A 25,746-nucleotide genomic window follows, 5' to 3' on the forward strand; every position below is an offset into this window, starting at 1 on the left:
TGCCATTGGCCTTCTTGGCCAGCCAGGCACACTGCTGGCTTATATCAGCTGGCTGTTGACCAACACCCCCAGGTCCTTTTCTGCTGAGCAGCTTTCCAGCCACTCTTCCCCAAGCCTGTAGTGCTGCATGGGGTTGTTGTGACCCAAGTGCAGGACCCGGCACTTGGCCTTGTTGATACATACAGTTGGCCTTGGCCCATCGATCCAGCCTGTCCAGATCTCTCTGTAGAGCCTTCCTACCCTCCAGCAGATCAACCCTCCCACCAAACTTGGTATCCTCTGCAAACTTTCTGAGGATGCACTCGATCCCCTCATCCAGATCATTGACAAAGATATTAAACAGAACTGGCCCCAGTACTGAGCCCTGGGGAACACCACTTGTGACTGGCTGCCAACTGGATTTAACTCCATTCACCACAACCCTTTGGGCCCAGACATCCAGCTGTTTTTTTTTACCCAGCAAAGAATATGCAACACTAGCTCTACACCCAACACAGAGGGAAACTGCACAAACAGTATAGCTCTGGCAGTTCACCAAGCAAGATGAGTTATCCTGGCAAAATGGTCTTTTTATTGGTATAACTGAATCTCTGCTAACGAACTTTGTCAATACTGCTTCTTCATTTAATGGTTCAGGCTAAGATAAGACCTCTTGACAACCTCAAAAGGACACATTTTGGGAATGGATATGTTTCCCCAGCCATTCTGGTTAAGCTAGGTCCAACAAAAAGAGAGATTATTTACTTCAGGGAAACCACTGTACTAAAAAGAAACATGGAATTGTCTAGATATTCTTTGGAAATAGAGAAATATTTTAGTAAATGACAATCTCCTTACCTAATGTTTTGACAGGGTCAGAATAGTCAGAATCTGTAAACTGTCCTTTAACATTAGTTGCTCTGAACTTAAATCTGTGAAATAAAACCAAGGAAACTAATGAAATACAAGTTTCTGTGCATTTTCTTAAATATTATTTCACTTAGAAACTAAAACCTCTTTTTCAGTTTTAGTATAATATAAGCTGGAATTATTATTCACCTGCTAAAGTGACATTATGACAGACATCAAGGACTCAGTGTCAATATCTTAAATGTATAATCAAACTATATGAATTACTTATCTTGAATTTGGGCTTCTTTAATTTAAGAACTCAGTAAGCATCTTTTGTTACCTCAAACATTTTAAAAAAATTTGTCTCCCATATTTATGCTCCGCCAAAAAATTTAAAATTAGACACACATGAGGATCATTTCAATCTCCACCTTTTCATAATTGAACTACACATTTTGTGTGTTTGTATAAATGTATATTTCACTTAAATCTTTCTCTTGGACAAACATAGAGACAAATGTACTTACAGGTACTGTTTTCTTGGTTTCAGTGGTCCATTACATATTTTGTCATGACTGCCTGGTATCATACATGTAGTATCAGCACCTATGACATATATCTCTTCTTTGCCACTCAGATCTTCTTTTCCTTCTATACATGGTGGGTTCGGAAAGCCTTCATTTGTAAAATACGGCCTCGGTCTGTTGAAGTAGGCATCATACCACTTAGTAACATTCCCATCATGCTGAGCTATTGTCAAGAAAAGAAATAGAAATAATTTAGATTCTAACCAGACTGTAATTAAAGAAGTTAAATAGGAAATTAATTTTTTTAAGAGCTTAGCATGCTATCAGTGCCATTTACACAACTAAGTCTATAACTATATTTGCACTTGAACCCAAATTTCCCTATTATCCACACAATGTGTATTTTGTTAACACAGAATAAGTCAACTGAATCACAACTAGAAAATTTCAGGGGCAGTCTTGCACATGAGCTCTGCCTGTAGAGGATATCATTTGTGCAAGCCACTTGACTTTGAAACTGAGCATGGCTAGCAAAGACAGTAAAAAGTGTTTACTCTAAAGACAGTAAAGACTGTTTAATAAATGAAATTACTAGATTTCAATTAGTGGACAGTACCCAGCAACTCAGGAGAAAAATCATCAAAATGTTGCTTAACATGGTATTTGTATATCAGTTCAAGAGAATCTTCACAGAAAAAGCTACGAAGTAATTGTAGAATTAGTGCTAAAATGCAAAATTCAGAAAAAGGTGAGAGACTTAATGTGAACTCACTTAGTGTGAATGCTTTACTTCTATACTTTGAAAGCAAGCAAAACAAGGGAATTAAATACCTGGAATTTGTCCTGCTTAGGTAAAGTAAGCCTGACCATATGATGTCCTATCATGAAACTCCCACTCACATTGGTAGGCAATTACTCAGAAGAGCATCATGGCACTGTTCATATGAGTAAATATTCATCAGTCCATACAAGGGAATACACGTTCTAACCCACAGTCTACAGAAGGGATTTATATAAATCCCTCTGCCCCCGTTATGAAATGGAAATATCAACTGCACATGACTGCATTCTTTTACAGGCAACACTAATAGCAACAGAAGAATAACCTTGCAAAAAAAAGTTTCAGTTTTATTTACCTTTCGCAAATGCCAAATGTATTTTTTTTTAAGGAAATAGGAAATAAAGAAATATAAAGACAACAATAGGGCCAGAATAATATTGGCGACTTCAAACAGCATGGATGACTTCGTCCACATGTGTTCCCAAAATCCAGTACCCAGCCCACAGGTATTGTGAAAGGTACTTTGCTCTCAGTACTGTTGCCACAGCTAAAGTGACTTTGTTAGCTGTTTTCTAACATGAAACTACTGAGACCCAAGAAAAGAAATAGAAAAGACAAACAGCCTGAAAATAAAGAAATAAAAAAACCTGAAAACGATTTTCAAGAGAACTTATAAAATTCTACCTCCGGCTTCCACAACAAGAACTTGTATCTTCTTGATAGGGCCATGATCATCACTGTAGTAACATATTGGCATTCTGATCGTAATTGTTGTAGCTGTGACGAGTAATGCCCCATTGGTATCATAAACTGGTGCTGGTTTCTTTTTAGGCCGTGGTGGTTCTGTTTTTAAACAAAGATATACAACAGAATTTTGTTTTAAAATGCTTTCACTACAAGTACTTTGTTCAGGCACATAGCTGTGTTATGCAAGACAAATCTTCAGTATATTTTTAGGGACAAGTTAATGTTGTACTTAATGCCTTAAGCCTCTAAAAGCTGTATTCTGATAAATGCCTCTGCATATCAGTTTTCAATTAAAGGAGAAAACAATAAAAAGACTGGGTCTGAGTTTTTCAATGAATTTCAGTCAAGGACTGTATTTATTTCCACAACTGTGATACTGTGTACTTAGCCATACCTCTGTGATCCAAGCTGTTCTCTGATGGTAACTAAAATACTGAAGTTGGTATGATTACTTCACTGAGTCTGCACATGTTTTACAGTATCATTCAGATAGGAATAGCAAATGACCAGTGATATGCAGTGAAATTGAGCACTGCAATTCAAGGCTATCAGTTTTGTGTTCCTGTTCCTACATTATGTGGCCTCTGAATAATAGACAAAGGCACACAGCTGTGTACTCACAGGTAGAAGAGCAATTTCTTCAGCATTTATAGAGATTTCAGCTAAAGGGTACTTTATGAGACATACCTTTGATATCCATGGTTATTTTCAATTGAATTTTTGGCCCTGCACCAGCGCCATTAATTGCATACACCTTAAAAAAACAAACACTTTTTTAATGAGTATTTGTACTAGCTTCACATTGGCCAAATCTGGATATATTTGAAGCAATAATGAATGCTGAAACACTCCTTTTGTCATTCACACTTTGGTAGAACTTACTTCATATTTCTTTACAATCCTAAGTACAGTAACACTTCATCACTTGTAATGTAGCTCTTACAAAAAGGAGAAAAACAAGCCCACTTGAACAGTTATGCCACCTCCTCTTATGTGCTAGTCTCTGATTATTTGAAAGGACTTCACACACATACTTCTAGCAAGCTCCCCTTGCAGAACTGGACCTTTCATCTGAGCCAAATAAGCAATGCAAGTAGTGGAATTAAGAGAGAGATTTAGTCTCGTACCTGTGACAATGTGTCACAGGCTGCTTTGCTGGCACATGAACCGGTGGTCCAGAGTACAAAGCTAACCACCAGTGATGTGTCCTGCTCCCACTCACTCCACCCTCTTCATTGCTCACCTCATTCCTCAGACTTGTCTCTCTTCACACCCCAGCTAACATTCTCGGCATGAAAATCTCATTTTCAGCCAAGGTTTGTGTTCCCTATTCAGACTAATCTCTCACTCATATCAAAGAAAAAAATAAAAGTGTTGGTTCTTACGCTGACATTATAGGTATGTCCTCCTTTTAGTCCTTCTATCATGGCAGTAACTGACTGATCTGTTTTATCAATGACACTAAGGTTGTGGATCCGGATGGCAGCTGGGTCATCTTCATTGTAAACCATAGCTTGATACACCTGAATATTTCCATTTGGTTCAGATGGCGGCACAAATGTTACTTGGAATTTTGTTACTTCGTCTGGTATCTTCTGAAACGTTATGTTATTAGGTGGGTCTTCAGGCACTGAAATAAATATTTCAATGATCCACTTAGTCAGTTTACTACTATTACTATTAGAGTAAAACCTGAAAAATTAGAAATTATATTTTTGCACATCAGTGTTATTTCATTGGTATTTTCTGTTTTTATTAAAAACACCACAAATACTTATTCATATGTAAATATTTATAAAGAAAATAAGAAGTTAAATATTTAGTGAAATCCTATTCTTAATGATAGCATTTAATGCTACAAATACTAAAAATAATGATTTGATAACCCTCAGTAGTCTCTACTCAGAAAAGTTTCTTCTGATTTTCTACTCAGAAAGCCTGAAGGCATCATTATACCTTGAAATACATCTGGGTAAACAAATCCTTGCATGGATTGATAAGCAAGAAGCAAGTGTTAGTCTTGAGTATCCCTTTCTGAAAGCTCTCTGTCAACAGCAAGCTCCTTCCCAACATATAAACAAACCACCACGCTCCTAAGAGTCTCTGCTTATCACAGCTAACTCTTTTCTTTTCCACTAGCCGATGCCCAGACACAAACACAACAAGCATTTTTCCCAAAGACAGTTTTTTGTCAAATGCTCATTCCAGTAGCTTATTCTCAAGACAGCAAAGGTATAAATAATTTTCCCAGTGTCCCTGTTTGAAAGAAAAGGCTGCAACATTCTTTCCAGGCAGCTAAATATTTATTGCTCTACCTGAGCAGACAAGTATGTAGCATGACCTCTAAATAGTGAAATCAAGCAACTGAAGGTAAACACATTCCCTCAGCCAAGGATTTAGATGTAGTTGTCCTACCTTCCAGTTTTTTTACACCAGCCAACAAATGCTTACTCAGGCTTCTCTGGAGTAAGTCTGTGTAAACTGCTCCTAACTCAGCCATATGCTAGACTGTACAAACCAGATGAGACAAGATGAGATAGAAAAAATAACTGTTCCTCTCTAAGATTACTGCACCTCCTGATGTATCACATTTTACGTAAGAGAAAGGGCTACCAGAAAATACAGCTCACAGGACAGACCCAGCTACCACTTAATTTAATCTTCATTCACTTTTCCGCAGTAAAAGACCGTATCAGCCTCCAAGGATGTAAACAGGTCATGAAATTAAAAGGCATTAGATATATATCTATATATACACACCCCCATACCATACCATACCATACCATACCATACCATACCATACCATACCATACCATTAGGGGCATTGGATTTTCATACATGAAAGGAAAGATAAATGATAAATACAATCACTGTGTAGTATGTCTAAATCCGAAATTAACCTGACTATATAGCTAAAAGAGCTGACCTGCATCTAACCTCACTAGGGATAAGGCAATTGTAGTTTATACACAGTTGATAATTAGTTTGAATGAAACAAAACTTCAATATATTTTCAGAAAATATTTTTTTGTTGTTTCATTTGTTTGTTTGTTCACATTTCCTTAGTGAACAATTAAAAACAAAGATAGTAGACTGAGCATAACAAGGAACTATGTATATAAAGCTAGGACTATATCTTCCTCATGTACATCTGTTTATATTTTCCTAAGCAAATGCTATCTACTTTTCTGTACCGTAGCCTCTTGGTGTCATGAGGCCCTTACACAGTTCCTCACTCTAATCTCTCAGTTTTATTTCTCTGAGTAACTTAATAGCATCAGCAACGTTTGTCATCTTAGTATCTACCTCATTCTCCAGGTTGTTTTGAATCTGTGCAACAGCTGACTCAAGCACAGATCCCCGTGGGCCTTCACTAGCAACCTCCATCCACTGAGAATACACAGATCATCTCCTCAAGTCAGTACAGGTACCATTTATAAATGGAAGGATTCGCTTCACTGAATTTTATATGTTTAAATTTTGCATCAAGACCAAGGATGTTGTAGAGAGCTTACAATAGTCTCTTAAGGGAAACAGGCACCTCCACAGAGGGCAGCCATCCCTTCCTAAAACAGGTATCTTATATATACATGCTCATATAGAAAGGACCTCTCTTCATTGACTACAGAAGTAACCTAGATGGCTGTATTCCACACAACTGCATTTTACATGAAGCAAGTTAAGATCTCTGCATTACTAAGGTAAACCTTAGTATTTATTATCACCATCAATTTTTCTGTCGACTGCCACCTTTTTAAATATTAAAGAAAAAATATTGTGAGCACAAATCTGCATTAAAAGAGCACCATGTGTTCAAAACACTTTTTTTTTTTTTTGTCAGGTGTAAGAAAAACTGCAAAGTTTGATCCATATAAGTAGAGAAAAATACAAACCTGCTTCAAAAGTGGAGACAATTACTGGAGAACTAGCCTTGCCTTCAAGGAGTGCAGCATTAACGTCCCCCGTAAAGGCAATGATTACTACAGAATACCTTGTAAATGCTTTTAAATCAGAAATTTCTAAGACTTTACCCTCATTATTTGTCTTCAGAAATTGAGCTTTATAATTGTCATTATCTACCTGTAAAATAATAATAATAAAGAGAAATTATTATGAGACTTGAAACAGCCAAAATCAGGACATTATTATTTGAACACCTTATTTGACTTTTATCTTTCCATTTTTCTAACCATTTACAGAGAAGGGTTCACAAGAAGTCTCTAGCTACCATGACTGGAAAGCGGCACAGGGCAGTACGCTCCCATCTCACCCATGTGTTGCCTCCTTAGCACTTCATGTAGTATGGGATTAAGGAAATGGACTGTTTGCTTCATGCTATCTTCCACCAAGCAAACATGAACCAATTGGTAGACACTGGTCCAAGGCAGCTGTAGTGACTTGAAATGGGAATCAAACTAGGCAAAGATCCAGAAGATGAGCAGCTCTATATAGCAGAAAATTGTTTGGAATACGAAAACAAAAAGAAAATTGGGCAGCAATATATAATGTTGATATGGCTGCAGAAAGTGCAGTTCCTCTTGGGATATATTAATAGAAGCACTACTTGTAAGACAGTGGGGAGGAAGTAATTCCCTCACTAAAAAAGCTGGAAAGCAGAAATAATTGGGGTTCAGTCTAGAAAAGGGAGGATGGTTGAAGACAGTAATAACTTCAAAATATAAAAAAGGATGATACTAAATTGAAGATAATCCATTGTTTCTAGTTCATGAAAACATAAAGAGAAATTTTATGTGCAGCAAAAAAAGATTAGAATTAAAAATGACAAAACCTGCAATGATATACCTAAATATGTAAATAAAACTATGACTATAAGTTTAGCTAAAAACTAGAACAATCTATTGAGGGGTGCTGAGCAACTTTCAGCACTGGACATTTTTAAGAACAGGATAATGAGTCATTTGTGAGGAGGGCTTTACGTACGCTTGTTTCTGCGTTAGAGCAGGATATGGACTGGATTACATCTCAGGATCCCTATCATCCCTACATCTCAAATAATCTGTAGTTCTATAGAAAAATCTACAGTGTTGGGCTTTATATCCAATTAATCACTTCTTATGTTAGCTTAAAAAAGGAGAAAAAGGAAAAAATGAGAGTTTTTCTAGTGTTTGATCAAATATCATTTGCAAAATTCTTTTTCTGTCTATTCCTGCTACTTCAGTTAATGTTTTCATTATTGTTTCTTCAGTGTGTAATTTGAAAAGAGGATTAGGTAGCTGTACAGTAGTTTTCCCACTGGATGAAATCTGTATTAAATGCAGCTGCTAAAACATTAGAATAGTTCAAGCATACCTTTTATTTGACAGATATGCATCTATCCCCACTGAGAATTAACCTGAACTAAACTTTCTGATGGACTAAACAGACATTCATTTCCTGGGATGGTCATCAAGAGCTGAAACAGTTTTTCCTATCTGGCTATCAAAAATCTGGCATACAAATATTTATACAAGAGGTAAAATACAATCACAGCACTACATCATTAAATGTATTTCTATTCTTAAGTTTAATGGTTCAGTTCCATCTTCCTTACTCATTGTCAGTAATACTTTATTCAGGACTACTAATTATAGTAGGTAGCAAGTCAAACTAAAATATGACTTGAAGGAATAACAATGGGGGAGTACTTTTCAGTTTTTTCTGATCTGTAAAACTGCAAAGAACATCCTAGCAATTTAAACAGAACCCATTCACTAATGAATACTAATTATTATCTTTTAAGAATAAAGATGTCACAGAGTAGAAATCTGTAATTATTCAGTTCTGCGAGCCTATTTTTGTAAATCCTTAAAAATACTCATTTGAGAATTAAAATGAGTAAATTTATACATACAGGAAGTTTGTGGAATTTGGAGTCTTCATAAAAAATTTCCCACTGGGACAATAAAATATATACTCAAATTTTCACTGAAAAAAGATTGTGACAGCTTTATTGGCCTTTAAGAAGGAATAGATCTGTCTATTAAGATGATTATCTATAGAACTGGCACCTGTAGTTACTGATCATTAGACAGACAACATCTAATTACAAGGAATCCCTAAATATAAAGCTAGATATCTGAAATATATTTGAAAAAAACCCACCACTTTGTAAAAACACCACCAAAGCCCTCCAAACTGAACATTTAAAACAGGTTTTTAAGTTCCTTCCGAATGCTGGCAGGCTCACATGAAACATTCCATACTTCATCTTACTTTAGGAATTTTGCTGTAACTTATATTGATAAGGTATTTATAACATTTTCATAGTGTAGAATCAGATGACATCCTGTTTATAATTTAGGAAATATCAGACAGAGGAGAAATCATTTAAATACAAATTGATTAAATATTACACACAAAAAAATCAAGCTTTGAAAATTGAATTTGGAAGTTTTATCAAAAGCATGAAAGTAATTTTTTCTGTTGATGTACTATAATGCTGTTTAGTCAAAAGTGACAGGAACTTTTCACAAGGAAAAAGTCTTCTCTAACTTCAGCAAAGGAGAAATAAAAATTGTTATCTAGTTTCTAGCGACCTACCCAACAGGCCAAGGAACCATTCCTTCCCTGTTAGCATTCCCCTTGTTATTATACATTCTTCATCCTGTCATACTACTGCTGTGGTGTGTTCAGAACTGAACAGATTGCAGTCTACATATTGAACAATGAAGTTAGAAGAAAAGAAAATAGCAGGACTACACATTACTCTGTTGTAACTTTACTGAGGAGCTTAAAAATATTTGGTACTTTTTTACTGATCTCTTTAGAAATTTTGATTGCACAAAAATCTCAGGATTAATGTTTTAGCATACCTGTAAATCTTATGAACAACTCAGAAACATTGATAATATACACATAATAGTCTTACTTTCTTCTCAGAAAATTGAAAGAACTTTCTATTTAAAGCCTTTAAATAGTTTGAAGTAGTCTTTAACTTTTTGCCCTATTTATCTAACACACTGATTCAGGATTGTTGAAGCTGCAAACAGCAAGTTTTCCTGGGTAAACTACTTCCCATTTTCACTGATAGCCCTGCCTGTATAATTTCTGGAAGAACAGGGAACCTATACCCTACTTAAAACTACTCATGTGCTCAAACTTAGAAAGTTTCATATCTTGCCACAGGGCAGGAAATGAGGTTTATTAATGGTTGTTTTAAGGAGTATTGTAAGGGGAGTAGGGGATGAAAAGAGAAAGGCCACTAGAGCTTTTCTCTTATGTCAGCTTTTTTTTTGCTTATAAAGATCAAGGAGAAAGAAGTGTTATTACTGTGCTACGAAAATACAGCTAATCTGATGGACAGAGCACCAAGTGGAAAGTGGAAAACCTAGTTTGATTTTAAAGTTCGCCCTCTGTTGTGGTGTAACTTTGTACAAGTCAATTCCTTTTTCTAGGCTTTCTACTTGGCTTTGTAAAATCATGACAATGAACTTTTCCTTCCTTTAAAGAAAAAAACCCCCATTATTAATTTTACTGGTAAACAGCATCAGTATTGTTAGAAAGAGGTACACCTCCACAAAGCTCAGCTACTGTTTTCTTGTATACGTTTATAGTTGCACCTTTTTTTCTCCAAGACCTCTTATTAGCACACATTTTTTAATATCACATAATTAATTTATCTCCCATTAAGAAATTTATAAATGTACAATGAATTCTTAAGTGGAGTTTATGTGGAAATAGACACAGTCATATTGGTTTTCAATCCAGTTTATGTCTGTCCTATAATTTCTATAAGAACATCTGTATTTATATCACCAAACATCTGTATAACTACCAACAATAAAACAGAGTTGCCTTACCGAGGTAATGTCTATGAGGTAGCATGTTGGTCCAGTGATGATGACAGGTTCACTCCAGCTGACATTAATACTGTGAGGAGATGTAGCTAAAACAGTCACATTTTCTGGAGGAGAATCTGGAGCTGTAGAAAAAGATATGTATGTGAATCAAGGCCAGAGAAGTTCACAACAAATAACCCAGTAATTTTAGTGGCCAGTGGAGATTATTTTTCAATTTGAAAATAAAACATTTTCACACATTTACCATTATACACTGCTTAAATAATTATAACATTTTTTCTTTCTCATATATAAAGCATACAATGTGATTTAGAAACACATCTTTCATTGCAATTACTACAAGTTTTCTACAGTCTGAACTGCCTACAACTTCATCTTAAATTGAAAATATAGGGGTTTTTAATTACAAGTTATTTATATTTATTTTGCATGACCCAAGCAAAATATATATAACTATTTAGACAAATAGACAAGCATAATATATTTGTTTATGTCAAATGAATCATTCAAAGAACAAGAAATTATGAAAACACAAGTTCTTCTGCATGCTAGAAAAAATTTCCAGAAATGTTGGAAAGTACTAGTATGAATAATTTTATACAGAAAAAAAATATTTTCTAGCTTTCATTTCAACTTATTCTTAACATGTTGAGAAACTCTGGAAAACACGCACAAAAAAGTAATAGGAATTGTAAGTGGGCAAGAATGTTCACATTAAGAAATGGGATTTTCCTAAAATTGCCTTTTGTCAAGGTGATATGTGAATTAACCTAGTTATTTCTTATTCATGAATAAGAAATTAATGAAATCATAATAACAGCACAGCAGTTCTTAGTAAGTGGTATTACTTTTTCATAATGACTGTGGTAAATTTCAGGAAAATAAAATTTGGAATAGAAGTGACAACAGATTTGTAGATAAGGCCAGAACTTGGCTCCATGGTGCCTTTTTGGGGGAGTCTACTACAAAAAAAAAAGACAACCATGGTGATATGTATCAATGAACAGTCTGTTAAAGAAGCAACAACAGATTTGTACATATTTCCAGGACTTTTTTTTATGCCTTCTTTTTTTAATCTACCAGAAAAAAAAATACAGCTATGATTAACACATATTTGTGAGCAGTCTGTTATAAAAAATGATAAATCATATTTATCCAAATCAGAAGATGCAGTCTAGTTTCTCAAACATGATTAATGCATGAATATGTATTTTTTTCACCATTAATCATTAGGTAAGAGGGCTTAATGAGGAAAATTGGAGTGTATACAAGGCTACTTAGTTTTTTAAGTAGAAAAAAGGTTAGGAAAAGGAAAAATAGCATAGAAGGAAGTATATGTAGGTATTGAAATTATGTGTGAAAAATTAAGGAAGAGAAATCATAAAATTTTGCACTGTGAAGGTGAAAATTTTCCACCATTGTTAAAGAATAAAACAGGAAGATCTGGGAGCTGATACGGTGCTATGAGCAGTTTAGGGTGTTGGATATAGGAGGTAGATTGCTGTGCTGGAATTAGCAGGAATATATTAGACTTTGTAGACAGGATCAAATTCAGCCATTGGAAGCAGTCCCCAAAAATACTGAATAGCATGGAACAACTGAATGAAGAGTGTAACTGAATGAACTATGAAAACACATGAGGGAGGGGTGGTGAAAGAGGAGACTGCTCAGAGAAGGCTGGCTGTCGAGTGGGGAGCTAGAACAGATAAAACAAAATAGAAGGGCAAGCATGTTCCCTAAAAACTAGAATTAGCACAAATTAAGCTTATTTTGCAGGTAATGTGTGTCAGACTTGTTAATCAAACAGTGTTTTTTAGTGTAAACAATGCTTTCAGTAACTATGGCAGTGGTATTACCTTTATCGCCAGCTGAAATTTCTGAAAAACGGTATAAAATGATATATATAGCTTCACGAGCCTTAGTTTGCAAACCAACCAAGTTTCCAAAGACAATTTTCCATTACTTTTTTATAGCATTAATGGAGCCTTTAATCTCTCAATATTTTTTTGCAGAAGCCACTTTAGGTTTATGTATTAGACAATGATGGTGTGAAATAATTTTAAAGCATAACCTAATCTACAAATTATCCAACCTGAAGTTATTTATATGGATAATTCCCACATGCAGTTTATATTTGGTACATTTTTAGATCTTTGCAAGAAAATTACAATTGAGTATGCTGTATTTAAGATACTTATCTAAAATACATCTAAGTGTTAATACCGGGTTTATTTTCATCATGAAAAGTACAATATTGGTCATTAACTGAATGACACGGAAATATAGGAATATTTTCTGAAATAACCTGTATAATTAGAAAGAAAACTAGAAAATTAAATGTGTCTAATGTGTCTCATGTCTACAAAACCATCTTTTTAAAAACTGTGTTTGCTTCAGTGGCTAACTGCCACGTTCTGATTTAGGTTTGTTTGTGAAATGAACCTAGTCAATGCAAGGCCATGATATCACTATACCCTTTCTCTTATAAATCACAGCAATTTATTCAGTAGAAATGACCTAGTCTTATTCTCTCATTCCCCCATAATCCAATCACTTCCTCTCATAAGCACTTTTCTCCTGGTTTTCACAATAATGCATTTTCTGTAACTAATAACCATCATTTCCTGATTATCATGCTTCTATCCTTGCACAGGAATGTGGGTCTTATGGAGGTCAGGGTCATCTTTCCCATCCATCTGTGTCCTGATGCTCAGGCAGCAGTTAAGTGAAGCTTGAAGGTAAGTCTGGATAGCCCATCATTTAGCATAATCCTCAAAAATAAGACTGAATACTCCAGTTTTCTAACAGAAATTCGTGCTTGCCAGTTTGGTTCAGACTTTTTCTGTCTCCCAACAAAAATTAAGTGTGAGGTTCAGTTATATTCATTTTATAATCACCTAGGTTACTTTTACCTATATTTAAACATTTATATCTTATATTAGGCCATATTTACTTTCCAGTGTTTAGTTCTGAGACAATAAAAGGAACAAAGAAGAACAAGTTCTCTCAGGCAAAACCTGCCAGAAGAAAGGGCATACAACAAGAGATAAAAATCTCTTGCTTTTCACCACACAGAAAGATTTCTTTAAGTATACCAAGCAACTGGGTATCAGCAGGGATTGAGAAAGAAGGTGCTGAAAAGAGAAGCATAAACCTCTGCCTCATGCATCTATGTCCTAGCCTTCATGGGACATTTGAACATCTGGGGTTTTCCTTTGTATCTCAGTATATCCTGGCATTAGGAGACTTGGCAGTTTACCAAACAGCATTGCATTGTGTAACTGTACGAGATCCAAACTGAGGTCACTGATCTCACTGCCATTCATTTTCCACCTAACGCTGACCCTCCAAAATGGTTTTTCTCTTAGAAAGCACAGGTTTGGCCAACGTTATTTCCCTTATAAATGTAAAAATGAAACTCGAGGTAAGTGCAGGTGTGAGGGAACAAATTTTCCCTAGCTATGGAAAACATTTCTCGCCCTTTCTCTTACTGTGACACAACACTGTGATCTTCTGTACTGGTAACTATATAAATCTAGGTTATGTTGAAAATATTTCATCTTGCAGAGTCGATTTGGCTCTTGGGTAATCCATCAGCTAAGTAATAACAGTGCCATCAAACTACTTTATGAGACAGTAAGACAATTCCTGGGAGGATAATCTGCAAGACAGAAGGCTGAATTGTTTACCTGTGTGATGTGAGAATTGGACTGTACTGAACAACCTGTAACATTTTCCATGGAGTAACACTATAACCACCTTCCGTACAGAACACAGCCATTATTTTTTTGTTTGAAACTTGCAAACGAGTTAAAGAATCTTAAAAAGATTTCCTGTAGCCTTAGATTTACCTTCATAACGAACAACTGAAATAAATAGCTAAGATCCTCACCTTAGTCACTGAATATTCAGAATTACTAGGCTTTTCTGCTTTAGCACAACAGTCAAATCCTCAGTACTTGTAAAGAGTATTTAGGGTTTCTGTTATGTAATTTTTGCTGTTACTGAAGTTTCATCTCTTTATATTCTGGGAAATGAGTCTAACAGTTTTCAGCTTAAAAGCTGTAACTTCCTGAATATGAGTATAATAAATGTAGTAATTTCTTTAGGCTTGGGAGGAACACAAACTTCTGAGAACCCAATTATTTCTGAAGAAAAGTCATTTTACTATTGTTTCACAACCAAGGTAACGTTCCCTTTGGCAGAAGCAATGTCTTACAGAGGCATTTCTTGAAAATCAGAAACAGTGGCTAACTTCTGCCCTCAAATCTGCAAACACAACTCGCATTGATTTTATGGGCTAAGTACTCAGGGTATTTTACATAGCAGCTAAGCACCCTTAAGCCCTAACAGACCATGTATATTGGCTGTGTACCAGCAGGCTAATCCAGAGGATGCTTGGCCCTGTCCACGAGGGAGAGGAGAGGGGGATCGACACCTGTTCTCTGGATACACTCCGCAAGGCTGCCCAGAGCACTGGGTCAGTTTTTTGTGCATCCTGAATTTCTCATCCCTCCTACGGGCAGTACCCTTTGCAAAAGAAAAAAAGGAACTGATGGGTTTTAGTCTGTTTAACAATATTTCTAAAGACTAGTCTTTGGAAAGTGTGAGGTCAGGTAGCTCGAGACCTGCCCTTGCTAAAGATCAACCCCTGCTCAGGGAGGCTCCCGGCGCTGCCGAAGCACACCGGAGCTGCCAGATGGCTACCCAGCCGTGACATGTCACCTTCCTCTTTTCTTCCTCCTCAGCTGATTGCCATTACCCCAGGAAAAAGACCAGCAGGCAGCCATGGTATCTGGAGTAGTGCCCATGCTTCCTTGACTCCCCAGCGGTGCGTTCTATAAGGAGCTCATCTCCTGATGTGTCACTGATTTAGCTCACAGGATATTTGCTGCTGCCCACTTCCCTCACCACAGACACAGGCCAGCAGCCGCAGATACTTGGGCTGGAAGAACTGGTGGAACTTTTTTAACTTCTACCCCACCACCGTTTGTTAAACTAGCTAATAGAGCACACAGAGGACCTATTGCTGAGAAGAACACTGTATTGGTGTGGAAAGGGTTTGTGCAGTCTAATCAGATTTTTATACTTTTAACTACCGTCTCCTCAGTGTGACTGATGGGAAACTAGTTCTCTCTTAAAGCAAATTATCACTGTCCAGAGAGGAAATCATAAAGGGGATCCTAACTTTATGTAATTACATGTGTTTTCATTATCTGCCTGTCTGTCCAGTTTAAATCTCTAACTTTCCTAAACTCAGTAACAATTTTTTTAAGAGAAGTATTTGCATATGTCAGCAGCTGAGATCTATCCATCTAATAGTAAGAAATCAGCCCAGAGCTGCTAGCTCAAGAGTTGCACTACTTGTTAGCTATTTTCTGCTCCATCTGGGGTTAAATGTTCAGGGTTTTGTTTGTTTGTGGGTTTTTTTCACTTTTTTTTTAAATATTCCATTGATTTACAGGCCTAGCATCCCCACAAGAACGACTGGACAAAGAAAGTAAGTGCACATGAGAACGACTCTGCAGCTGATTCCAGTACTTCTCAATCCAAAGGACTGCTTCTGTGCTTTATGTGAAAAATGGGCTGTTGTGATTTCACTATCACGGTGTCCAAATCTCTTTGCCCCTTGGGGCTTAGAATTTCTCTATTGCAATTTCTCATCTGCAAATGAAGACAACAATATTTCCTTATCTAGGCGAAAAACTGTGAGGTACTTAAGGACAGATGGATGTATTGCTGTACAGAGTGCACAGATACTGTGAGGAGCATTATAGAAAAGCCTCCTGAATTCACATCACATGATTGTAAAAACATGGATGGAACAAAATAAGTATGTGGACCATTGAACAGTCCTTGGTACATAGCTGTTTAAGTCCTTCGTATCTCTATTACGATTACTTTGGAAGGGGAAAGGAGTGAAAGAGCTGTGATTTAGGCAGGCCACTCATGGTGGTTCTCAATTGTTTTACACGGGCCAGAGGCCGGACCTCAGATGTGCTCTGACCTAGGCTGGCTGCAGACTGGGAGGGAAGGTCATATGTCCCCATGACAACTGCCTAAATAATTTATGTTTCACGTCCCCTTTTCTCAAATATCTTATGATGACTTATCTGTTACAACTAACTCTTCTCTCACCTGGAAACTGAAATCCTCAGCTGAGACATGACAGTTCTATGTGTCATGGCAGTCCTGCAGGTGTTACATGGCTACTCTGATTTGTAATCTCTTTAGGGGGATATGCTATTAGAAAGAAATCTTAATTCCTCTGAAACTATTGCTTAAATTCTATTGCCAGGAACATACAACAGAACAAATGGCATATCAACCCAAAATAGTCAAAATTCAGATTTATCAGTTCTAGACGTGGAGTAGGGCTGAGAAATGAAATTGCTGTTGGGTAAGCAGTAACTAGAGTAGAGCATACAAGAGGCATTAAAATCTGATGCAGTGTCAAGTATGCATACATACTACACAATTTATATCATGATATTTCATATGTGAAGAGTAGCAATAAACACTTAATAACTTTACCAATATTGTAGGTCTATGAAGAAATAACTTCTACCAAGTGTGGCTTATTTGGGGGAACATCACACTGTTATAGCATTATGACACGTGGCAGACATCTTTACTTACAGCCAGGAAGTGTTTGCGTAGAAATCCAAGGTGAAGAACTGCCATAACCAACGTTCGTACTGGCAGCAACTGCAAATCTGTACCATCTGTATTTTTTCAGTCCATACACTGTCTCTTCTATCCAGTCATCCACTACATTTTCATATAAATATTGATGCATCTCATATTCAATACATTCCTTAGATTCCCAGTCACTGCAGCGGATGGACTGTAGCTGTGTTGTAATCTTGTAGTTTTGAAAGTAGCCAAGGATAGATTTCGGTGATCTCCAATTCAGGGTCACACTTGTTGATTGCACATTGGAAAAAACAATATCCCTGGGAGCACTAGGAACTACAAATTAAAACACTTGTAAGATATCTTCATTTGAATGAAAAGTGATTGCAACTATAACCCTTTTATCCACTGTTGAAAAAATATCTTAATAAGCATGTCTAAAGACCAAGATTCAATTTCATATGGTTAATAAGGAGTAATTCCACTGGTGTAAATCACAGTGTACATATATAGGTGTCATACGTTTACTGTAGCTTTTGAAAGAAAGAAAACTACTTTGAGGTGTGGCAGGGGCAGGGGCAGCTTTGAGAGGTGTGACATTGCTGTTGCTACATTTGGGGCTATGTCTCAACCGAGCGAGGGAATATCAAGCAAAGTTATTTTTGGCCTACCCATAGCATCTTTTACTGCTGTTGCTAACTGGGATTCCTCACCTCTCACTTAGAAAGACTTATTTGTCTCCCTCTCTCTTGGTAACATATGAAATCCTCAAGCAACACCTCAAGGTTTTATAAATGTCCTGTTTCACCTTCTGAATGGAAAGTATCAATGCATGCAAACAACAAATTAAATTAAGAGGAAAAGCTAAATAATATGGCAATACAAAGCAAAAAAAGAAACTTCCCATAAACTTTTCTCCCATGTATTTATATACATAAGTATACGTGGGTATACACAGGTTATACTCATGCGCATGGAGACAGAAGTAGTGAATGTATGTACATACATACACATACACACACACATTTATCCATATCTATATTAAGCCAACAGTGTACTCCCAGCTCTCACAGACTGGATGCAACATATGGTTTTGTGCTATATCACATAGTCATACAGTAAGCTAATATTATCTCTAAGACTCTGTAAGATAATACTAATACTCTCTGTGGCAAAAACTGTGCAGAGAAATCAGCTCGGAAATCATTTTGTGCACTTAGCTTTAAAGAGTGCTTTAGAGTCTTTGGGGTAAGAAGTATCACTGGTAAAAGAAAAACACGATACATCCTCAAAATGAAACTGAAGAAGCCCCAAGGCTTACATAAAGAATAAAAGGATCCCAGACCAACGTTACTGGGGAAGAAAGAGAAAACCCTCCATTTTTTTTTAGCCTTGTGGGAATATCTGATCTCTGCTTTCATCTGCAACAATTGTTTATAGAAATCATCATAATATAACAAGCTGAAGGTTCACCACTGAATATGAATATTTAACAAGAAATGTAAATTCTGAGTCAAACCAAGCTGTGATGATGAAAATGCTGAGAAATTCAAATCCCTTCAAATAAGCCCAAAGCAGGTGGAGCCTGCAGGAGAGGAGCCAAGGCCCAGGAACCGCGGGCGCTTCCCTGTCCTTCCACTCAGCTCTCACGCATGCGTGCACAACACCGCAGCATGCAACAGCCCCATGTGCTCCCACCCTGCTATGCACTAAACAGAAACAAAACAAGAACAAACTGCCGAAGAAAAAAATTGTTGCTGGAGACACCTTTCATCATTGTACTGCATGCTGTCAAAACTGAAGCTGTTTTGCTCTGTTGTTATTAGCATGAAGAGAAGTACAGGAAGTAGTAAATAAAAACGAAACAGGCAGTAACATTCTTGCTTGAACACAGTTTTGGAGATGTAATATTCAGTTTGTCCACTTTCAAAAAAATAAACACTGCAATATTTTCATAATAGCTCTATAAACTGTATTTGGTACTAGTGTAAATTACAAGAAAGGGCTTAGTTTGACCATTAGTTAATGGAAAGTAAAGGCAGAGAAATGTTCAATGGTTACTATAAAAAAAAAAAAATCTGTATTTTTCCTTAAAAAATCCTCTACTCTATTGTAATATAAGCTATTAATATCTAAGATACCGCAAAGAATATGAGTCTTACACACTCAATTATGACAATGATAAAATGTGGGATAGAATGGATAAAACTGTTTGAGTGAAAAAAAAGTTACCACCCAGTCTCACTCTGAACTTGAATTAAAGTATTTCTAAGACTCAATACTACATGTGCCAGAAATTAAAAAATTAAGAGTCAGCAATTCCAAAGGCATATGGACAGATAAAAATTAAAAGAATTTAAGGAAATTAAACTCTCCTCCTTCTCACTCAGAGGGAACTACTCTTTTTTTTTTATAAGGAATATGACCTCACCTTCCCAGGCACATGGCTCCAGGAACTCTTGCTACGATAGCAACAGCCAGCATCGGCAGGTTTGGAATAAAAGTGTGAAAGTATGCAACGTGGAGATGGAAACAACTGGCTCTAATGCCTCTTAGTCTACCATTACTAACTTCCATCTGCTGAAAACTGATTATTGGACTATACTCCAGTTTAAATGAAAGACTGGATCAAATACTGAAACAGGGGCTTGGAATAAAGTAGATAGTAAGTGGTTGCTTGCTGGGTGCCAAGAGGAAGGTGGGAATATATACCTTCACTTGCTCAAATGTGCAGCTGGTAGAGCCATGGCTGGCAGAACCGCAGTCCCCGCACCTAAAAGGAGGCAGATTAAAGAGGCTAGGCACAGGCAGGAAGAGCAGTGCCCATGTTCTAGACAGCACAGTGGACTTCCCTTCTCAAGGAGAGTACCCTGTTCCCCCAGTTTCAACATGGATGATGACATCAAAAAGAACTGAGAGCTAGCAATGTTGCAGTAAAGATGGAAAAGATGCGTGGCAGTTTCACAGAACTGGAAATTATATCAGGAAAAATAACAGTGGCTCTGATTTGTGGGCTCTCACACAGACTATCAAAAGTCTAATAAAGCCAGCCTCCATGAGCTCTCCTTGTATTTGGTGGAAAGAGACAAACTCCCAGAGAGCGGGGGAAAGAATGGAAGGCAGAAAAATGACATTTCTCTTTCCATCTGTCCTTTTTCCCACTGGCTATGGAGGGAGCCCATACACATTACCCTCACAAGGCAGAAGATATTATCTGTGATTATCCCTGTGGGTAACACTACATGAAAACCACCATTTTGAAAGATAAACTTGCAGGTATCATGATAACAGACAGATTAGACAAGCACTTCTTTCATACAAAAGCTTTTATTGCTATTTTATGTCATCATTTTTCCAGTCTACTAAGACCCATATAAACAAAATATTTGTAACCCACAAAACGAAGTGTCAGTTGGCAGAAGACAGGAAATTTTTCTCTGCCAGTGCCTAAACAGAACTTAAAATGGAATCAGAGCCTTAAATATTAGTCAGTTTAAAATCTAGTCTATTTTATCTCATTGCCTACATAGACAAATCAAATATAAATGTAATCTCTTATTAGAGCAAATGAAAAGATGTGATCTGAATCCGGAGGAAATGAAAGAGGTTTGCTCCAAGGGCCACAGTGAGGAGCAGTGACACCCAGTGGCACAGTGTCTCTTGCACTTGATGATTGTGTTCAATGAGACAATTTCAAGACAACTATGCTATTGGGTTACAGATACAAAGAGGATTACAATTACTCTAGCATGGAGAATCAGATTTCCATTCCTCAAGAATGACTAAAATTCCCCCAACTTTTTCTGTCCACAGATGGTACTGATTTGAACAAACCATTCCATGCTTCCTAGAGTAATCACGCAGCTTGTTTAAATTTTCTAAACATGACTCAACTACGATGAAGTGATCACTGTTCACACTAAAAACAATTAAAGCAAAAAATTGCATCTTTGTCAATTATTCTTTCAGATTAAATTGGAACTGTAACAAAGACTTATGTATCTGCTCTTATACACTGCTGCTTTGTTATACACTGTGCCTAACAGGACCTTTATTATTATTCCTGCAGAAAGATGCACTTAAAGAAAAGGCATTGAAAAAGGCTGTGTTTGTAGTGGTGTAGGACACTAATTGTCTAGGACTGTGCTCTGATTACCTAGCTGGCATTCTAGTGCTAATCCCATATTTAAATTTCCCTGGAATCACGGGTAGGACCCCTTAAGTCTCATCACAACATATCTGGCAGTTGCTCCCTATTGAATTATATTGCTTTTGCTATAATTCAGCTAGTTCTGGGAGTAGAGAGTTTTTCAAAGTCTGAAATTTTTGGTGCAATGTACTCTATCGTTTTCCATTTAATAGCTTTTAATTCAGCTTCTGAAAGCCAGCCAGGGAGCTGGCAGAGAGGCTGGCTGTGAAATGCTGGTGAATTCAGTTTCTGGACTGGAGGATGAATGAGGTATTTTCAGGTTCATCCACCATTGTTCACATGATGGCCAATCTCCAACAAAAAGTGCCTGAAGCCAGATCCACATGGGATTTTAAGCTCCTAAAACCTATTTACGTGCCTGAACTCCCACTGAAGTTGACAGGAAGCTAAGCACCTAAATAGAAGTTACTTTCACAGATCTTGGCCCTGGTTCCCTATGCTCGTCTGGCTGCAATGCTAATCAGCCTTTCCGAAGCTGGTGGACTGCTCTGAGATTAAGTTTTTATTTGAGAACCTAAATGAAAGGAAATGCCTGGTAGAAAAAGCATCAGGACTGTGCAAAGACTCTGATCAAGTTGAACTGGGCCAGTGGAACTGGTTTAATCCAACAGAAGTACTGGGTAGAAAAAAATCTTATTCGCAATGCAAAGATAACCTAAGGGCAGCAAAGGACACACACAAAAATCTACTGAGAAAAGAGAGAAGTTACGGCTTTCTGTAAAGACTTCTGTGAAAAGCAATGACTACAGCTGCACGGGCCGGGAACAGAAGACGGTAATATGATACGGCATAGTTCCTAACGAAGTTAATAAAAAAAAGTCTGCCTACAGAACAGCTGCTTGTAGCTGGAGTTTGGATTAAAAGAACAGCGGCAGCCTAGAAGTCTGTTGGGTGGTATTAAGAGCATCAATAGGAGGAAAGTGAAGAACAAAGTAGAACAGATAGCAGTGGGCACACAACAAAAAGTCCTCAGAAAATGGAGGTATCTGAAAAGAAAAGTAATATTCTGTATTGATTATCTCTATTAATTTTTGAAAGATTACTCACCCAAAGGAGTTCCCTGGGTTAAGCTGATAACCCTAATCATACTAAATACTACTCTAGTATAGACTGCTAACTTCAGGGGGACTCATCATGATATAAAGTCCTGCTCAGTATGAATAAGGACATCACAAATAGGTCCCAAATGATTTTACAAACATAAAAATGTAAAAAACTGTAGACTATTTTTCCCATGACTTGGGACTGACACTATCAGACATGCTTTAAAGGAAATTGCACAGTTGAGAACATGTCTTAAAAAAGCCTCTCTGGACTGTGTTTCTCAGTCCTTAGGACATTAGAAAACTCAGTCTCTAACTGTGGGGTCTAAGCACTGAAAAATCAAATCATACAAATCTAGGAAGAAATGCACACCTTTAAACTAAGCTTAGAAAAGTAGTGAAAAGCTGTCAGTACATGAGTCTTAAATTAGAATGCTCAGCTTTCCAACAAACTGGACCACTGTTTACTTCTCAGTAAACAATGTATTTGACCTGTAAATACGTCCAATGTCAGATTTGTATGTATATGTCACCACCATTTCTTATACATTAATGCAAACTTGACCTAGTCCTTAAAAAAAAAAATTCCTTCATCCTACACTATATGATTCTTCTATTTTTATCTACCTGCTTATAAAAATAACATCATTACAATTTAATTGGCAGCAACCAAGTGATCACTACATTTGTCTAGTGAAGATTTGCCTTCAACATCAAAGCCATTAACTCACATTTGGACACAGCAACTAATCAGAAAATCTAAAACAATTTCCACATTACATAAAGAAAATTAAAGTCTGGGGAAAAAAAATCAATTTTGGTCACCTTGGAAAGAATTGTTTCAAAGGTTCTTAGTAATGCAATTTTTGGATGCTATTACTTTAATACAGTTTGGAAGTATGAACTTGTAGCACTGATTGAACATGTGAAACACACTGCTCTTATCTGTAGTAGTGACAGGGGACACCCAAGCTCTTCTATTTCCAATGCTGTGGCTCTGCAGTAGGTTGGTTCCTCTGGATAACCAGGCCAACACACTGCACTGCACATCATGCTTGCGGCCCTGAGGACCACTTTAGGGTACAGGCTTAAATATTTCTTCCAGTGCATTACAGTCATCTGTAGTTCTCTTCAGAAGTTAATGAGGAAATTCATGTAACTCCAACTCAGAGCTGCCACGTCCTAAGAAAAGGATTACTGTGAAGGAAACGGAGCATTTCTTTGGATATGAAGAAGGCTTTAAGCCCCTGCTATATTTTGTGCTCCTTGCAGGCCTGGATGAAAAACAGGCTCACGTTTTCCAATGAGCACCTCCATCCTGGAGATAAAAACCCAGAATCTTTACAGGTTCCCCTGTGCAGAGAGTAAAGACATTTTGTGCACAGGTAACAACAGATGATGTTAATTTGCCACCTCCATACCAAAAGACATAAGAAACTTTCCCATTAGCAATCCTTTTGGGCACTACTCTCCTTCATGCACAAGGCATACTTCTGTGTATAGCTACAAGTTCTTATTGGCCAGCAAAATTGAGCACAGATTAAATTAAAAAATGCTTCTTGGACAAATTTCTAGCCATATTTCTTTTGAAATTAAGTTATGACTTAATCTCTGTTTAGTAGAAAACAAATGGTGAGGACTGTCACCACAGTACAATGGGGGCCTCAACCTGTTCCAGGACTCTGTGTTCAGTTATAATATTCAGGAAAACTAGCAGTAAGGAGGGAAAAATTACTCTGCATGTCTTAATACTATAATCAATATGATTAATATTTTCAGAGATGAATAAGAAGTCTATCAAGAAAAATCTAAATCAAAAAAATTGAAAGCAGCAGCAGTTTTCTTTTTATTATTCATACTTTGAACACCCCAAGTGGCTTTTTAATTGTTTTATTTTAATTCTTAACTGAATGACTATTATACTTGTCCCAGACTTGTGAGTTAACTGAATCTTCACAGTTTTAGTGTGCCTTTCGGAGATGTTTCCTACCATTTTATGGCTCTTCTTCCTTTCTAAAAACTCACTCAACCTTAATGAAATTTCATTTTAATATGTGCATTTTCTTGAAAATAATCCAAGGATAGCTATTCAGTCATAAAATCCTAACTCATTTATGCATGTGTATGTGCTATATTATCTTTCATATCCTTTACAATATATTTAGTCACAAAGTAATACTACCACTACAAAGCCGACAGTTTTTATAACATACTGCAGCCTGGCAGAGGTGGTTTACCGTGACAACAGAGCTAGATTAGACATAAAACACTACTAATCTCATAAATTTAATCTTCACGATTCATGTTTAATTGTACCCAGATATGAACAAATTTACCTCAAAAAAAGGCAAATAATCTTGCTAAGAATGTAAAGGTCAAACACTATGCAGTGAGACACTGAGCCAAATTCGATTTTACTTTATGTCAGAAATAAATGCATTGTCAGTGACTCAGTGCTGGCTACATATTCTGTGACTAATCTTAGACCACCATAAATAAGAAGCTGACAACAGCTATAAAACTGTTTCCATTCCCATCCATGAATCTCCAATTCCTAGTACCCAGTCACCACAAAACAATTCATGCAAACACACAGTTAAGGAAATGTCCTAATAATAACTAGTTTGTTGTAAATATGACTAAGCAACAACATGTAAGCCAATGCTAAAACAGCAAGAAAGGGTCTGCACAGCGTATGTGGCAAAAAATACATGTACTGTAGTACAAATCCTCTACTTCGGAAAACTCCCAGTGATAAGACACATAAGCCACATGTTGTTACAAATTAATATCTGGTTTTTTTCCTCTTGCTCGTACAACTCTGTGTAACACAGACCACAACAGACTAGCAGTCTGTGTCTCAAGCCCAGGCTTAATACCACATCCACAGCTTCTCCAGGCTTTCCTCAAGCACTAATTAATAGCCAACCCCAAATTTCTCAGAAATCCGAACAATTAACTTTCCCAGGTGCCAGGCTTCTTTAACACTACTAGAAGCCTTTCCACCACCCCCCAAGAAGTGAGGTACCTGGGAAGCCTCCTGTTCTCCTCTATACCAGAGGGCAACATACCTCCTACAAGACCTTCAGGTTTTGGACAAGTCCAGTTTTAATTGGTCATCAGCCCACCTGTCCGCATACTCATTCCCAGTTTCTGTCTTGCTCGAGCTCTG

General features: G+C 37.0%; 1 protein-coding gene across 1 annotated transcript in view; it reads right to left on the reverse strand.

Annotated features, from left to right (window-relative positions):
- PTPRQ (protein tyrosine phosphatase receptor type Q) overlaps positions 1-25,746 on the reverse strand; it is a 117,006-nt gene that overhangs the window by 39,055 nt on the left and 52,205 nt on the right. Inside the window, exons 26-33 of the mRNA XM_075057803.1 lie at positions 17,325-17,657; positions 10,686-10,807; positions 6,780-6,966; positions 4,272-4,516; positions 3,574-3,640; positions 2,824-2,982; positions 1,359-1,581; positions 838-911 (exon numbers count right to left, since the gene is read on the reverse strand). Coding sequence (XP_074913904.1) covers positions 838-911; positions 1,359-1,581; positions 2,824-2,982; positions 3,574-3,640; positions 4,272-4,516; positions 6,780-6,966; positions 10,686-10,807; positions 17,325-17,657 — 1,410 coding nt within the window. The remainder of the gene's footprint in view (positions 1-837; positions 912-1,358; positions 1,582-2,823; positions 2,983-3,573; positions 3,641-4,271; positions 4,517-6,779; positions 6,967-10,685; positions 10,808-17,324; positions 17,658-25,746) is intronic.

This window comes from Buteo buteo, chromosome 26, assembly GCF_964188355.1.
Source record: "Buteo buteo chromosome 26, bButBut1.hap1.1, whole genome shotgun sequence".
Lineage (NCBI taxonomy): Eukaryota > Metazoa > Chordata > Aves > Accipitriformes > Accipitridae > Buteo > Buteo buteo.